The 16,572-nt window shown below is 62.3% G+C and overlaps 2 protein-coding genes across 2 annotated transcripts; both read left to right on the top strand.

Annotated features, from left to right (window-relative positions):
• The first annotated feature begins 13 nt into the window (after positions 1-13).
• Positions 14-1,795, top strand: SDF2 (stromal cell derived factor 2). Its single transcript, XM_063173952.1, has 3 exons — positions 14-194; positions 278-474; positions 985-1,795. Exons 1-3 carry the CDS (start codon positions 14-16, stop codon positions 1,270-1,272), a joined length of 666 nt encoding a protein of 221 aa, XP_063030022.1. The 3' UTR covers positions 1,273-1,795.
• Positions 1,796-2,905: 1,110 nt separating this feature from the next.
• Positions 2,906-16,530, top strand: BLTP2 (bridge-like lipid transfer protein family member 2). Its single transcript, XM_063174213.1, has 39 exons — positions 2,906-2,986; positions 3,629-3,758; positions 4,028-4,074; positions 4,381-4,543; positions 4,624-4,742; positions 5,087-5,147; positions 5,358-5,556; positions 5,707-5,830; positions 6,196-6,320; positions 6,407-6,474; positions 6,568-6,716; positions 6,954-7,072; positions 7,262-7,425; positions 7,533-7,797; positions 7,891-8,096; positions 8,251-9,346; positions 9,567-9,758; positions 9,837-10,039; positions 10,117-10,235; positions 10,310-10,530; positions 10,637-10,827; positions 10,913-11,012; positions 11,085-11,287; positions 11,578-11,872; positions 11,992-12,149; positions 12,240-12,446; positions 12,550-12,649; positions 12,844-13,026; positions 13,198-13,319; positions 13,396-13,551; positions 13,625-13,746; positions 14,027-14,207; positions 14,284-14,370; positions 14,473-14,583; positions 14,669-14,804; positions 15,022-15,146; positions 15,493-15,594; positions 15,675-15,809; positions 15,974-16,530. The coding sequence occupies exons 1-39, from the start codon at positions 2,916-2,918 to the stop codon at positions 16,154-16,156; spliced, it is 6,738 nt and encodes a 2,245-aa protein (XP_063030283.1). The 5' UTR covers positions 2,906-2,915; the 3' UTR covers positions 16,157-16,530.
• Positions 16,531-16,572: the final 42 nt, after the last annotated feature.

Raw genomic sequence — 16,572 nt, 5'->3', positions numbered from 1 at the left:
CGCTTCCTGCGGGATGGAGGCGGCGCGGCGGCCGCCGGTGCCGCTGCTGCGGCTGCTGCTCCCGCTGCTGGCGGCGGCGCTGGGCGCGGCGGGCCGCGGCGACCCCGGGCCCGTCACCTGCGGCTCCGTGGTGAAGCTGCTCAACGTGCGGCACAACGTGCGGCTGCACTCGCACGATGTGCGCTACGGCTCTGGTAACGGGCGCGCCCCCCTCCGCCTCGGTTTCCTCGGTCGGCTGAGCTGGGTGTGAGTGATGGTGGTTCTCTCTCCTCCGCAGGCAGCGGGCAGCAGTCGGTGACCGGCGTGTCGGCGGCGGATGACGGGAACAGCTACTGGCGGGTGCGGGGCCGCACGGCCGCCGTGTGCCAGCGGGGCACGCCGGTGCGCTGCGGGCAGGCCATCCGCCTCACGCACCTGGGCACCGGCCGCAACCTGCACAGCCACCGCTTCACATCGCCGCTCTCCGGCAACCAGGTACCGGCCGGGATCACCGGCCCGCGTCCCTGGGCTCGGTGTGCTTCCCTGGGCGTGATGGGGCCCACCTTGTCACTCGGCTCTTGGCGGGTCCCCTGAGTCCCTGCTGGGTTGTTCCTGTCCCTGCCCATCCCGGCTGGGGTCCCCTCGTTCCCCATGTTACTGCCAGCCCCACTTTATTCCCCAGTCATTCTCCTAGGTTCTCCCTACCAGATCCCCCATATGTCTACTAGCATTTCCTAATTCCTGGCCCCAGATGTGTCCCCCATGTCCCCACCGGTCTCACCTTGTTCCCCAGTTCAGAGTGGGTCCCTACCAGCACTGCCTTATTCCCTGGTCCCAGCTGGGTCCCTGCCCAGTCCCACCTTATTCCCAACTCCCTCCCAACCCCCCAGTGCCCTGCCAGTGCCTGAATCCCAGCCAGAGCCTCAATCACAACCAGGTTTCTCTGCCCACCTCATTTTTCCATTTTTCCATCCCGGCCCCAAACGAGCTGTTCTTTCCCCCCAGGAGGTGAGTGCCTTCGGGGAGGCTGGCGAGGGTGACTACCTGGATGACTGGACCGTGGTGTGCAGTGGCACCTACTGGGCCCGGGAGGACGAGGTGCGCTTCCAGCACACCTCCACCGACGTCTTCCTCTCGGTGACGGGCGAGCAGTACGGGCGGCCCATCCACGGGCAGAAGGAGGTGCACGGCATGGCCGCCTCCAGCCAGAATAACTACTGGAAGGTGATGGAGGGTATCTTCATGCAGCCCAGCGAGGCATTCCAAATGGAGCAGCACCACGCGGAGCTGTGAGGGACGGACAGACTGATGCTGAGCTTCTGGGCGCTGCCCTGCTGTGTTCGGGACTGCTGAGGCCAGGGGATGGCTCCTGTCCCCACCTTGGGACTGACACACACCACTGACACAGCGCCCCGGCACAAAGCAGATCCTGAATTCAAAGTGGAGCAGATTTAATTGTTCCAAATCTGACACAAAACAGGCCCCAGCATCCAGACCTGACCCAAAGCAGCTCCCAACATCCTAAAACCACTACAAAGTACATCCCAATGTCCAGGCCTGACCCACAACAGAGCTCAACATCCTAGGTCGGCACAAAGCAGGTCTGAAGATCCCAAATTAGCACAAAGCCAAGCCCAACGTCCAGACCTGACCGAAAACAAATTCCCAAGCTTCCACCCTGTCCCTTTGCAGCCCATTCTGTCCAAGGCCCTTGCCCTTAAAGGACTGCTGTCCCTGGGAGCTCTACCCTTTGCTGTACCCCAAACTGTTCCTCATGCCCTGCAAGGACCTGGGGCCATAAAAGTGCTGAACTGTGCCCTGTGGTGTGGCTGTTTGTGTGCGGGATGCAGGGGATGTTCTGGCACTGGGGGCCAGACCTGGTGTCATCTGCACTTGCTCCATCCCAGTGCCAGACTTGGTGTGACGTGCCCTACTCCTCGCTCCATTTCTGTGCTGGACCTGCTGTGTCACCCTCCTCACTCCATCCCAGTGCCAGACCCGGTGTCACTCCTGTCCCTATCCTGGTGCCACCCCTGTCCTTGTTCTGATACCACTCCTTTCTCCATCCTGGTGCTGCCCACGTGTCATTTGTCTCCCCATCCCGGTGCTCTCCCAGTGTCTTTGCTGTCCCCATGCCGGTGTTGCCCTGGTGTCACCCCTGTGCTGTCCTGATGTCCCTGCTCTCTCCATGCTGGTGCCGCTGCAGTCCATCCCTGTCCCCATCCCCATGTCCCCGCTATCCCTCTGTCCCCTTCCCGGTGTCCCTGCTGTCCCCATCCCGGTGTCCCCGCTGTCCCTCTATTCCCACCCCGCTGTCCCTCTGTCCCCGTGCCGGTGCGATCCCGCTGTCCGGCTGTCCCTGTGTCCCCACCCCTGTGTCCCCGTGTCCCCATCTCCGTGTCCCGCGGCCCTGGCGGGGCGCTGCGGCCGCCGCTGTCCCTGTGTCCCCATCCCGCTGTCCCGGTGTCCCCATCGCCGTGTCCCGATGCCGGTGCGGCCCTGGCGGGGCGCTGCGGCCGCCGCTGTCCCCGTGTCCCCATCCCCGTGTCCCCATCGCCGTGTCCCGATGCCGGTGCGGCCCTGGCGGGGCGCTGCGGCCGCCGCTGTCCCTGTGTCCCCATCCCCGTGTCCCCATCGCCGTGTCCCGATGCCGGTGCGGCCCTGGCGGGGCGCTGCGGCCGCCGCTGTCCCTGTGTCCCCATCCCCGTGTCCCCATCGCCGTGTCCCGATGCCGGTGCGGCCCTGGCGGGGCGCTGCGGCCGCCGCTGTCCCCGCCGGGCCCCGCCCCGTCCCGCCCCTCCCAGCGGCCACTCGGGGTGCGCGGGCGGGCGGCCCCACGGGCGGCGGCGGCGGCGGCGGGGCCGGGCCGGGGCAGGGGCGGGCGGGAGGGAGGGGGTCTCTCCGGGGCCGGGGGCCGCGCCGGGGCCGTGCCCGCCATGCCGCCGCCGCTGCCCGCCGCGCTGCTCGCCGTGGTGCTCGTGGCGCTGCTCGCCGGGCTGCTGGCGCGGTCAGGGCCTGCCGCTGGGGACAGCGGGGTGACGGGGCTGGGCGGGGGGCACGGCGGGGACAGCGGGGGGACAGCGGAGTGGGGGGCGGCAGCGCGGCGGGTGGGGCTGAGCGGGGCTGGGAGGAGCTGGCAGGGTCGAGGGGAGGCCGCGGGGCTGGCGGTGGCGTGCGGGTGTTTTGGGGGAGTTTTGGGGGTGGTAAAGGGGGGTTGGGGTGGTGTCAGGGATGCGGGGGGCGTGCGGGGCTGGGGGTGAGGTGTTGGGGGTCTGGGGGAAGGGAGCAAAGGGGACACAGAGGGCTTGGAGGGGTGTCAGGAATTTGGGGGGTCGCATGACTGGGAGGTGAGCCTGCAGGGGATTGGGGGGTTGTAGAGCTTGGTGTTAGAGGCTTGGGGGCTTGGAGAAGTTCAGAGGAGCTCACAGGGGTGGGCATGGGGGCCAGGGGGGTGTGGAGGTGTCTGGTCTTAGGAGGGGGCTGTCAGGGATTGTTGGGGATGGTCCTGTAGGGTCTGTTTCCCACCATGAGTCCTTTGGAGCTCCTATCCAGCTGTGGATGCTGGAGCTGGTGCTCAAAGGACAAAGAGCATCTCTAGACCCCAACCCCAGTGGGGAGGCTGACCCTGGCCTTCCCCCTGTCCCCACAGATGGCTGGCATGTCGCCTGGCTGTCACCTGGTGCCGGCAGAAGCTTCATGCAGAGCTGAAGATCGGCTCCTTTGGCTTCTTCTGGGCCCAGAACATCAGCCTCAAGTTCCAGCGGGAGCAGCAGACTGTGGTGGGTACCTGGGCAAGGGGTGGTCACTGCCAGACAAGGCAGGGAGGGTGGTTGCTGTCACTTCCAGGCTGGCAGCAAATCCATGGAGCCACTCTTCTGTTGAACACCCCCATGGCTGGTGCCAGTCCCTTCCTGCCATGGCCAGACTTGGGGTTTTGGCTGCTCCTTGCATGATCCCAGGCACTGGGGGTGGAGTGGGAATGTTGAGATGAACATCACAAGGCAGAGCCAAGTTGTTTCTTCTCTGATCTAGCTGTGTGTCCTTACAGGAGATCGACAACATCTGGATCTCCAGCAAGCTGAGCCGGGAGCTGCCGTACGTGCCCCCTCCCCAGCTCCCTGCCTGCTCCCCTTGGGGGTCTGCCTCACCCCTCGCCCTGCTTGCCATCCTGCTGCCTTTACACCTTCCTGCCATCCTTATTGCCCTGGGTCAGCTCTGTGAGGGAGTGACCCACACTTGGAGGTGACAGTGTGGCTGCCCTTCTGCTGGTCGTGTGACAGTATCTTTTGGGTGCCCTTGTGCTGGTCCTGCACGTCCCTGGGGTAGGGGAATCCCTGGTGCCAGGGCCAGGTGTGCCAAGTGTGAGCTCCTGTCAGAGCTGCCTGTGCTGTTGCTCCCCAGGCACTACTTTGAGCTGTGTTTTGGCGAGGTGCGAATCCGCACGGATCTCCAGAAAGGCCCTGGGTTCCAGCCGTCCGTCCCAGAGGCTCCCAGAGAAGCTGATGGAAATGAAAGCAAGACAGAGCTGACCCTTAAACCCTCCCTGCTGAGGCTCCTTAGCCAGGTGAGGCACTGTGGGCTGTGAGAGGCTGCTGTGGGCTGCGCTGCTGTCGGATATCCCTCACAGCAGCACCTTCCCCCCAGCTCTTTTCCATCCACATGGATTCCATCAACATCATGGTTCTGCACGTGGCCACCTCAGAGTCTCTCTGGCACATCCAGGCCAGCCAGACACGTCTCCTCCTCAATGGCAATGGGAAGAGGTAATGCTGTGCTCGTACCCCTGTCTGCTTCCAGGGCAGGGAAGCTCCTCTGAGCCCAGCCTTGTGTGTGTCCTCTCTCTGTCCCACTCAGCAGCATCCCATGTCACCTGTGGTGTGACGCATTAACCTCCTCTGAGGCTGGCCTGGTTCCTTTTCCTGTCACAGGAAGCTTGAGTTGTGTGTTCTCTCAGTAATGTGACGTGCATGGAGTTAGGGCATGCTCTGCTTTTGGGAACACTTGGAGCAGGGACCTGGGGGTCCCTGTGTCCCACAGGAAAGAGGGCAGGAACTTGTTTTGGCAGCAGCAGGACCCACATCCTCCTTCTGTTCTCTGCTCTCCCCAGCCTGACGTGCGAGGTGAGCCTGACAAAGGTGAACAGCAAAGTCCTCAGGAGCAGCCAGCTGGTGAGTGCTGGAGGAGGGAGAAATGCCACACTTGGAACCTGGGTAATGCCTCTCTGGGACACGCTGAGGACCTGTCTCAGGTGTCCCCGAGGCTGGGTGATGCTGGCAGGCGCTGGGCTCTCTGCTGTGCCCTGCTCTCCACCTGCAGCAGGCACTGGGAGGGCACTGTGTGACTCCCTGTGTGCTCCCTGCTGTGTCCCCTGTGCACAGGATGACACGTGCCTGGCAGAGCTGGCCCTGGCTCTCTCCCTGTCCCTGGAGATCAGCAGCAAGCGGCGCCTGGTGGGCGTCCGGCTCTGCGTCCGCGCGCTGCAGGCAGAGCTGCACGAGGGGCTCTTCTGCAGCCCCCTCCTGCACCACGTCACTGCTGGGGCCCAGCACAGCAGCGTGGGGGAAGAGCCCAGCGCAGGTCAGGACGAGGACAGGAACAAGTTTGGGGCAGGGCAGGGGCTGGTGGTCCCCATGGTTGCTCTGGAGCCAGAGGGTTTGGCTGTGGGATCACCCCCGAGTGTGGGGGTTTGGGCAAGTCCTTCCTGTGACTCTGTCTGTCCTTCTGCAGGCCCAGGGGAGCCCTCGAAATCCCTGTCTGTGCTGAGCAGGGACACACTGAAGCTCATCCCCAGGAGGGTGGAGATGAAGCTGGAGAACACCAGCATGGTGCTGTCCATGAACAGCCAGAAGAGGTGAGGGGCAGGCTGTCTGAATCCAAAGTAATGTGCTGGGGACGTGAACCTGGGGACAACTGTGCCATTCCTTTCTTGTCCCTTGGCTCTGCTGTACTGCAGAGATCAAGATCTAGAGCCCACTCCAGTGGGAAGGACTGAGCTGGGCTCTTGGGGAGGGAGGAAGGCACGTGAGCTGGTTCTCCAGTAGGACAGCTGACAGGATCCTCAGGCGATGGCATGAGAGCGCTGAGCTGTGCTGCAGCTGGGCTGCTGTGCTTGTCCATGCCAGCGTGCTGGTCAGCTGGTGATGAGAGACAAGGAGATGACAGTGGAGGACATGACAGTGCAGTTCCCTCCTGGCAGTGACTCCCTGTGTCTTCCAGGCACCTCACCTGGAGCCTGAAGCTGCTGCAGTTTCTATATCAGCGTGAGGAGGAGCAAATCCCATTGCGCAACTTCACGCCCACCTCAGACCTGGACCAAATGAGTGTAGACCTCCACCTGGAGGGCAAGTAGCCAGGAGAGCACTGATGGGACAGGGCTGCCATCCCTGCCCTCTGCCACCCCTCATTTGTGCTCCTCTGTCCCCCACAGATGGCCTTCTCCTGTCCCAGAGCCGCCAGCGCATCGTGTGCCTCAACTCCCTGAAGACCAGTGTGCAGGTGAGCGAGCGCTGGGCACACTCTGTCCCCTGGGGGTGGCTGGTTTGGCTCCTGGCATGAGTTTTTTGCCACCTGGCCCTTTCCCTGCTCTAGGTCACAGCCATTGACCTCTCGGCTGCTGTGCTGCTCAACACCTGCATCATCCACTACCGTCACCAAGAGTTTTCGCACTGGCTGGGGCTGTTGGCACAGGAATACAGGTGCCAGGCGGTGCCTGTCCCCAGCCAAGGGCACAAGGGAAGGTAAACATGGCCTCAGTGCAGCTGCTGGTATCACAGCTTGTTTCCTCTTGCTGGCCACACTCTGGCATGGTTCCTGGGCACTCAGCACCTTATCTGTGCACCACCTGTGGGATGGGGAGGCTGGTCAGGAGGTGATCAGGGAGCCTCTGCAGGGAGGATATCCCTCTGGGCCTGCTCCCTGCCAGGCTCTGTGGCACACAGCTCCCAGTAACAGCCCATCCCTGCTTGTCTGTGCAGGAGCTATCCCCAAATCCTAGCGCCCATCATCCTGTGTGCCTCGCTGTCCAACGTCAACGTGTCCGTGCAGCTGGGGGACACGCCACCCTTCGCCTTGGGCTTCAACTCCATCTCTGCAGGTACAGGCTGGATCAGGGACGTGCTGGGCTCTTCTTGGGGTCTGCTGGAGAGGCAGCAGGGTGGGGATGGAGAAGGTGGTGCTGCCCATGTGTGTGTGGCCAGGGGCTGTGGATCCCTGCCTGGTTGTGTTTGGGGTGCCCATGTTTGGGTGAGCCTTGTCTGCAGTTCCCCCTCGTCTGTGCCCACAGACTACCAGCACCTGCGGCCACAGAGCGTGCACCAGCGAGCAGTGGTGGCCGTGGACCACCTGTGCTGGCGAGTGGGCAACGACTCCCACATCCAGCGTGCCCCACATCCCCCCAACATGCACGTGTGGGGAGAGGCCCTCATCCTCGACTCCTTCAACCTCCAGGTGAGGGGCAAACTGAGGGACGAAGGGGGGCTTTCAGTCTCAGACTCCATGTGGGTGGCACAGGGATGTCCTGCAGCCTGAGACTGATCATCCTGTTTGTCCTACAGGGCAGCTACAACCAGCCCCTGGGCATGTCCAGTGCCCAGTCGGATACGCTCTTTCTGGATTGCACCATCCGGGGGCTGCAAGTGGAGTCGTCTGACACCTGCACTGAGTGCCTGGCCAGGGTCCTGCCCCTGTTCTGCCCAAAGCCTGATGGGGCTGAACTTGCCAAGCAGCCGCCCTCTGCCTCCAGCGAGCCCTGGGGGCTGCTCTGGAAGGTGGATCTGAAGGTGGAGGATGTGAACTTGTTCACACTCTCAGCTGTAGTGGGTAGGTAGCATCCAAGCTGATCCCAGATGGCTGTCCTGGAATAACCCTGGCATGTTGTGCTGTGCCTCCAGCACTGACCTGCTGTCTCTCCAGGTGCCCTGGAGCTGCGGCTGGACACGCTGACTGTCCTGGGAAGTGCTGAGAGCTGCACGCTCAGCGTCCAGGGCATGGTGCTGGCCTTGGTGAAGAGCATCACTGAGAAAATGCAGCCGTGCTGCAAAGCTCCTGCCATCCCCAACCCAGTGGCCAACGTCTCCGTGCTCTGTGTCACCTACCACAGCAGCATCCGCTCCCTGGAGGTTGGTTTGGCTGTTGGGCCACTGCTTTGTCCTGTTCTGGGGTAGATGGGGCAGGGGGAGGATTGGCTGGCACGAAAGGTGCTGTGGGGAGGACGGGGCCATTCTGTGCTGGCCCTTGCAGTGACGTGGTGCCTGCTCACTGTCTCTGGTGCAGGTGCAGTGCGGCGAGGGGCTGGCAGTGCTGTGGAGCCCACCTGACCACATGCACCTGTACCATCACACCCTGGCCACCCTGCAGTGCCACGAAGCCTTGCGGAGCGCCCTCGGCCACAGGACGCTTCCCTCCCCAGCCCCAGAGAGCCCCGTGTCCCACCCAGCCACCCCTACCGAGTCACCAGCGCCCCTCCAGCCAAAAGGGCCCCCTCCCAAAAGACTCCTGTCACTGTCCCTGGAGCTGAGCTCTGCCAAGCTCACAGCCTTTGTCTCTGAGGCCAACTACATCAGCCTGGCTGCGGAACGGACCTCGGTCAGCTGGCACGGCGGCGCCCTGCACGGCTACTGCCCCGAGCTGGCCGCTGGCTTTGATGGACACAGCATCTTCAGCTTCAAGGAGGTGGAGGTGAAGCTGCTGCCGGAGCTGGAGGAGGTCGTGCGGCACCGCGACGCCTTCCCCACGCTGCGCACCCTCCGCAACCGCGGCTGGGCCTTCTCCTTCGCCAGCGTGACCATCGAGTTCCCCTACCAGTACGACTTCTCCCGCACGCTGGACGCTGCCGTGGGCGTGCAGAAGTGGCTGAAGGGCCTGCACCGCCCTGGGCGCCCCTCCAGCGCTGCCCTGCCCCCCGACCTCCTGCTCAAAGTCACCCACTTCTCCTGGGTCTTCCTGGATGACGTCTTTGAGGTCAAGTTGCGAGACAACTACGAGCTGATGAAGGACGAGAGCAAGGAGAGCGCCAAGCGGCTGCAGCTGCTGGACGCCAAGGTGGCTGCGCTGCGCAAGCAGCACGGGGAGCTGCTGCCTGCCCGCAAGATCGAGGAGCTCTACGCCTCGCTGGAGAAGAAGAACATCGAGATCTACATCCAGCGCTCGCGGCGCCTCTACGCCAACACCCCCATGAGGAGAGCCCTCCTCACATGGACTCTGGCCCACCTGGAGCTGGTGGCCATGGCTGATGAGTCCTTCCATGGCACGGAGCGTGTGTTGGAGCAGATGAGGGACATGGATGATGTCAGCCCGTTCCCCACAGAGGGTCTGGAGATGGTCACCCAGTGGTGCCGCATGATGAAGGGCACAGTTGGCAGCTTCTTTGGTGAGTTGCTTTGTGGGGGGTGCCCTTGGGGGATAGCACAATGGCTGTGTGGCCTGGCACCACGTGGTGCGTAACCAGGGAGGGAAGATGATTTTTGGAGGTTCAAAGGGAGTGGGAAGGAAGCAGAGATGTGACAGGACGATGGCTCCTACTGTGTCCCAGAGTGGGGGGCTGCCTGTCTCTCTGCTGCCCCATTCCTCAGCCCTTCCTCCCCCCGCAGTGCGGATCCGTGACTACCCCCGGTACCTGTTTGAGATCCGGAACTGGCAGCTCTCGGGCCGGCTGCTCGGGGCCGAGCAGTGTGGCCAGGCCTGCTCCCGGCGCCGCCAGCTCCTCAAGCTGGGGCTGCCCTGGGGCGACGCCACGGTGGAGAGGAACATGCCACCCTTGAAGTTCTACCATGACTTTCACTGTAAGACCTGGAGGAATGGGGAGGTCTGTGGTGGGGTAGGGACAGGGCAAATGGCTGAGCCAAGCACTGTGTCCCCAGCTGTGATCTCCCAGTACACCATCGTGTGGGGGCCCTGCTGGGACCCAGCCTGGACCCTGATTGGCCAGTGTGTGGATCTCCTCACCAAGCCCTCAGAGGACCCCAGTGCCCCATTGCCCTGGTGGGACAAGAGCCGCCTTCTCTTCCATGGAAACTGGCACATGGACATTGAACAGGCCAACCTGCACCAGCTGGCCACCGAGGTGGGTGCTGCTGGACTGGGGAGCAACATGGTTTGGGGTCAGCTCACACCTGCCTCTCCTCACACCTGCCCTTGCAGGACCCCTACAACACTACAGAGAACATGCACTGGGAATGGAGCCAACTCTCCTTCCACTGGAAGCCCGGGCAGTTTGTCTTCAAGGGCAACCTGGATATCAACGTCCGGACAGCCTCCAAGTGAGTGTGGGGCCACGAGCACAGGGGGCCCTCACCAGTGCTGGGGGGTGACTGGGATCTCTTTCTGCATTCAGATATGACGACTGCTGCTTCCTGCACCTGCCTGACCTGTGCATGACGCTGGACCTGCAGTGGCTGTGCCATGGGAACCCCCATGACCACCACGGCGTGGTGCTGCGCTCCCCCGAGTTCCTGCCCGAGGTGCCAGTGGGGCAGCAGTATGACTCCTACCGTGCCTTCCGCTCCGAGAACCTCAACCTCTCCATCCGGATGGACCTGACACAACCCAGTAAAGGTGGCTGACAGCATCCTGGGGATCCTTGGGGGAAAAGGGCAGGGCATGCTGATTGTGGGTTGGGTCCTGGCCCCATGGTGCTGGCTGATGGTGGGTATATTCTCAGAGTACTCCCAGCCCCGGATCCTGCTCTACAGCAGCACCCTCCGCTGGATGCAGAATTTTTGGGCCACGTGGACCAGCGTGACACGGCCCATCTGCCGTGGGAAGCTCTTCAACAACATGAAACCCAGCAAGAAGAAGCTGGGACAGCACTACAAGCAGTTGTCCTATACTGCACTCTTCCCCCGGCTGCAGGTAATCCCTAGGGCTGGAAATCTGGTGTTTCCTCCCTGCTCTGCCTCTGCTGGATTCTCAGCTCCTGCTCTCTGCTCCCTCTCAGGTGCATTACTGGGCCTCCTTTGCCCAGCAGCGGGGGATCCAGGTGGAATGCTGCCAGGGACACATCTTCACTCGGGGCACACAGCGGCTCATCCCACAAGGTGAGTGGGAGTCCTGCCAGCAGCACTGCAGGCACAGCAGGGCCCTGGCTGAGCCCTGTCCCTGTCCCCCAGCTGGCACGGTGATGAGACGCCTCATTTCGGAGTGGAGCATCACACAGATGGTGAGTGACCTGAGCCAGGTCACCGTGCACCTCATGGCCTCCACTTCTGATGAGAACGCTGACCACCAGCTCGACACCCTGGTGAAGAAAACCCACCTGCTGAGCCTGTCCTCCCTCACCTACCAGCGGCACAGCAACCGCACGGCTGAGGAGGTACCACTGCAAATAGGGCACAGCAGCTTGGTGGCAACTCCAGCACAAGGGGATGTTGGTTGTTGGGTGCAATGGGGAAGGGATTTGGCTGGGGAAGAGAGTGAATTTCAGAGTCTCCAATCTACCAAGCACCTCACTTTGTGCCCATGCTGTGGTCGCTGGGGTGGTCTGGGCTCTAATCCCCATGCTCTGCCTGAAGGGTTGGCAGGGCTCCTAATCCCAGTGCACGAGGCCACTGGGCAGGGCAGGGGTGACTTTGCTGTGCTGAGACACTGTCCCTCTGTGCCCAGGAGCTGCCCTTGCGCGATGGGGACGATGGTTTCCACACACATCAGCTGCACTTGGTGGACCTGCGGGCGTCCTGGACCACCACGAACCGGGACATCGCCTTCGGCCTCTACGATGGCTACAAGAAAGCGGCTGTGCTCAAGCGGAACCTGTCCACAGAGGCCCTGAAGGGGCTGAAGATCGACACACAGCTGCAGGCCAAGAAGCTGAAGCGTGGCCCCCTCTCTGCTCACTCCATCCCTGCCAGAGTGACCGCTCCCATCACCAGCGGCCGGCCTGAGAGAGCCTCCTCAGGGGGTGAGCACAGCCGGGAGGGGAGCAAGGGGAAACCCACAGCTCAAAGCTGTGCCTGTTTTCATTCTGTACATGTGAGACATCCCCCCCACAGCTTTGCACTGACCTTTCTCCTTCCCCAGGGGCCTACATGCTGCAGAAGCTCATTGAGGAGACGGACAAGTTCGTGGTTTTCACAGAAGAGGAGTCGGGGGCCAGCGAGCAGCTCTGCGGCATCGCCGCCTGCCAGACCGACGACATCTACAACCGCAACTGCCTCATCGAGCTGGTCAACTGCCAGGTACCTGCCTGTCCCCTCAGCCTGGCTCTGACAGGGGCTGTGCCTGCCCCAGAAAGGTCCATCTGACCCCTGGGGGCTCTCTCCCCACAGATGGTTCTGCGTGGTGCAGAGACGGAGGGCTGTGTGATAGTGTCCGCTGCGAAGGCACAGCTGCTGCAATGCCAGCACCACCCTGCCTGGTATGGAGACACTCTGAAGCAGAAGACATCCTGGACTTGTTTGCTGGACGGCATGCAGTACTTTGCCACGACAGAGAGCAGCCCCTCTGAGGGGGAGCATGGCCAGCTCTGGCTGGAGGTGAGTGTGTGGTGGGTGAGCTACGTGGGGCGCAGGCAGGGCTGTCAGTGCCCTGGCCAAGCCAGGGAAAGTGAGGACAGCCAGTCCCTCCTTGCTTCCCCAGGTGAAAAATATTGAGGAGCATCGTCAGCGGAGCCTGGACTCAGTGCAGGAGCTGATGGAGAGCGGGCAAGCAGTGGGGGGCATGGTCAGCACCACCACAGGTACTGCCCACAGCCCTGGCTGCTGTGCCTACCCCAGTCCCGCTTGGGTGTGACTCCAAGGCTGGTAGAGCTTAGGGCACCTGTCCCGTCCCTGTGTGGCTCCAGGAGGTGGCTGGTGCTCCAAGCCCTGCACTGTGCAGTCCCACTGTGCTGGGACGTGGCACTCTGACTGTGGTCCCTCTGCCTGTCCCCAGACTGGAATCAGCCCTCGGAAGCCCAGCAGACGCAGCAGGTGCAGAGGATCATCTCTCGCTGCAGCTGCCGCATGTACTACATCAGCTACAGCCACGACATCGACCCCGAGCTGGCCACGCAGATAAAGCCCCCTGAGACCCCTGCCAACCAGGAGAAGGAGGATCTGCTGAAGAAGCAGGAGGGTGGGTGCAGCCAGGCAGTGTGCTGTGGGGTTAGAGCTCTGGGCTGACCCATGGCTAACTCCAGGGGTGATCTCTTTTGGCCCTGCTGAGGTCAGAGGGCTGCATACAGGAGGGGTCCCCAAGACATTTCTGGCCATGCTGAGGCCCCACTTGCCCTTTGTATGCCTACAGGAGCTGTGGACACCTTCACCCTGATCCACCACGACCTAGAGATCTCCACCAACCCCGCACAGTATGCCATGATCCTCGACATAGTCAACAACCTGCTGCTGCACGTGGAGCCCAAACGCAAGGTACTCACGGGGCTCCAGGTGTCCGTGCCACTCCCTGCACCCAGGCAGGCCTAACCTTGCCCTGTTCTATGCTCAGGAGCACAGTGAGAAGAAGCAGAGGGTGCGTTTCCAGCTGGAAATCTCCAGCAACCCCGAGGAGCAGCGCAGCAGTATCCTACACCTGCAGGAGGCCGTGAGGCAGCACGTGGCCCAGATCCGGCAGCTGGAGAAGCAGATGTACTCCAACATGAAGGTGAGCCCGCATCCCTGGCTCCCTGGGATCCCTGCTCCAGGGCAGAGGGTGCTGAGGGTTGTCTGTCCTTCAGTCCTTGAAGGATGACAGCAAAAACGAGGTGCTGCTCGACCTGAACCACCGGCTGCAGCAGCAGCTGAGCCAGGAAAAAGCTGACCTGCAGCTGGAGAGCGAGGAGCTGAACATACTGATCAGGTAGGACAAGGGGGAATGGCTTTAAACTGAGACTAAGTTTGGATTGGATATTAGGGAGAAATTCTTCCCAGTGAGGCACTGGCACAGGTTGCCCTGAGAAGCTGTGGCTGCCCCATCCCTGGAAGTATTCAAGGGTAGGCTGGATGGGGCTTGGAGCAACCTGTGACAGTGGGAGGTGTCCAACCCAAACCATTCTGATTCTATGATCTCAGCCTTCCCCAGCATTGTGTCCCCCTTGCTCTAGGACTCCCACATCCCTGCTCTCTCCTCTGTGCTGCAGGTGCTTCAAGGACTTCCAGCTGCAGCGAGCCAACAAGATGGAGCTGCGAAAGCAGCCGGAGGACGTGAGCGTGGCACGCAGGACTGAGTTCTACTTTGCCCAGGCACGCTGGCGCCTGACAGAGGAGGATGGACAGCTGGGCATTGCTGAGCTGGAGCTCCAGCGCTTCCTCTACAGCAAGGTGTGGAGTTGGACAGTGCCCAGAGCCCCTGAGCTGGGCATGGGGACAGTGGGAGCTGATGGCTTTGTCTGCACAGGTCAACAAGTCGGATGATACGGCCGAGCATCTGCTGGAACTGGGCTGGGTGACCATGAACAACCTGCTGCCCAACGCTGTGTACAAGGCAAGTGGCAGCTGGAGGAGCAGCTCTGCATCATCCTGGGGACCCACGTGGTGTGGCAGAGTGGCCTGTCCTCACCCCAGCCACCCATCCTCTTCCCTGCAGGTGGTGCTGCGTCCCCAGAGCTCCTGCCAGTCCGGCCGGCAGCTGGCCCTGAGGATTTTCAGCAAGGTCCGGCCTCCCGTGGGAGGCATCTCCATCAAGGAGCATTTTGAGGTGCCAGGGCTGGGCTGGGAGGTGCCAGGTTCTCTGTGGGGCACAGGCAATGTGTGCCTGGCTCTGACATGTCACTTTCCCACAGGTGAACGTGGTGCCTCTCACCATCCAGCTCACCCACCAGTTCTTCCACAGAATGATGGGTTTCTTCTTCCCTGGCCGTAATGTGGAGGAGGAGGAGGTGGGGGATGAGGAAGATAAGTCCAAGCTGGTGACAACAGGTGAGAGGCTCATGATCACCCTCCTCTCTGGATGTCCTTGAGCAGCTCTGGCTGCATGTCCAGGATTATCTTTGCGGGCAGCTGCTGTCCGGCCATGAGTTGAGGAACAGGGATTTGTGGTCTCCCCTGTGGGACAGGGAGGTGGTGGGAGGGTTGGGGTCATGGCTAACCCCTGGCTGGACACCCCCACCACCACCTTGCACCCTGTTTGCCCCAGGGATCCCCGTGGTGAAGCCACGGCAGCTGATCGGGGCCGATGACTCGCTGGGCTCAGGGAAGGGAGTTGCTCAGGGACTGAACCGGACATCAGGGGTCAGAAGATCGTTCCGAAAAGCACCTGAGGTACCTCCTGCTGCCATGAGGGGGGAATCTGAGAGCCCTGCTGTGGTGCCAGTCTGTTTTCCTTAACTGCAGTGCTGGGTAGCCATGTCCTCCCACACTTCCCTCCCACGCTTGTCTGCTTTCTCCTGCTCCCTCCCACCACGAGGATTTGCATCCTTTACAACCAGGCGCCTGCAGGCTTGATGTGATCCCTGTATCTCATTTTTCCAACACTGTGCCAGAGCAGCTCTCACCTCTCCCTGATGAAGCAATGCTGTGGCCTAGTGCCCGGCTGTCCCTTCCCTGCTGGTTCCTGGCTATGTCCCTTCTCCTTCCCTTCTGCTCATGGCTTCTGCTCTGTCCCCAGCATCCCGTGGATGACATCGACAAGATGAAGGAGCGTGCAGCCATGAACAACTCCTTCATCTACATCAAGATCCCGCAGGTGCCACTCTGTGTCAGCTACAAGGTGTGGGACCAGTGGGACAGGACGTGCTTGGGGTGCTCTGGGCCATCGTCCCCACACTGCTTGACACCTCTGTCACACAGGGGGAGAAGAACAGCGTGGACTGGGGTGACCTGAACCTGGTGCTGCCGTGCCTGGAGTACCACAACAACACATGGACATGGCTGGACTTTGCCATGGCGGTGAAGAGGGACAGCCGCAAAGCCTTGGTGGCGCAGGTACGTGGGACCACATCCCTGAGGCTGCCAGAGCTGCTCTGCCCAGGATGGAGATGGTGACCCCAGGGTGGGTGGCACGTTCCCCAGCGTGGGGAGCAGCTGCCCTGGCTCAGCAGCTCAGGCTGTCACCCGGGGTTTGGCTGAGCCCCCTGACTCCGGGGCAGGTGATCAAGGAGAAGCTGCGCCTGAAGCCGGCAGCGGGCGCCGAGGCCCGGGGGAAGCTGGAGAACAAATCCGACGGGACCATCCAGCAGCAGGAGGAGGACGAGAAGGCTCGGCTGCTCATCGGGCTGAGCGTGGGCGAGAAGAACCCCAGCAAGAAGTCGATCTTCGGCAGGCGCAAATGACGGCAGCACCCGGCAGGCCGGGAAGGGACTTGGGGTGCCCCGTGCTCCCCCCCAACTTGGGGGGACACCCCAAAGGTGAAGGGGGGGCTGTGCTGCCCAGCAGTGCCCGAGGAGGGCTCAGCCACGTGCAGGCCCTCGGTAGCCCCGTTGTTGTGGGGCAGGGGTGGAGCAGCACGGGGATGTGGGCACAGGGTGCTCCGGGGCTGCTTTGTGGGGTGCAGAACCCTCGTGCCAAGGGCCCCTGGGAGCTTCCCCCCCTCCCTGCTGTGCGGGTGCTGGGCCCAGCCCCTGGGCCTGGTGAAGCAGCAGGATCGCTCCAGGCTGGGAGAAAGGGGAAAGGGAGAGAGTTTAAATAAAGAGTTTTTAATTTGGAACAGGCTCAGGTCAGTGCCTCACCCTGCAGTGCTGGGCTCAGC

This window comes from Melospiza melodia, chromosome 21 (assembly GCF_035770615.1).
Source record: "Melospiza melodia melodia isolate bMelMel2 chromosome 21, bMelMel2.pri, whole genome shotgun sequence".
Classification (NCBI taxonomy): Eukaryota; Metazoa; Chordata; class Aves; order Passeriformes; family Passerellidae; genus Melospiza; species Melospiza melodia.
Note: the sequence above shows the minus strand (reverse complement) of the source record. Positions and strands in the feature narration are given on the sequence as shown.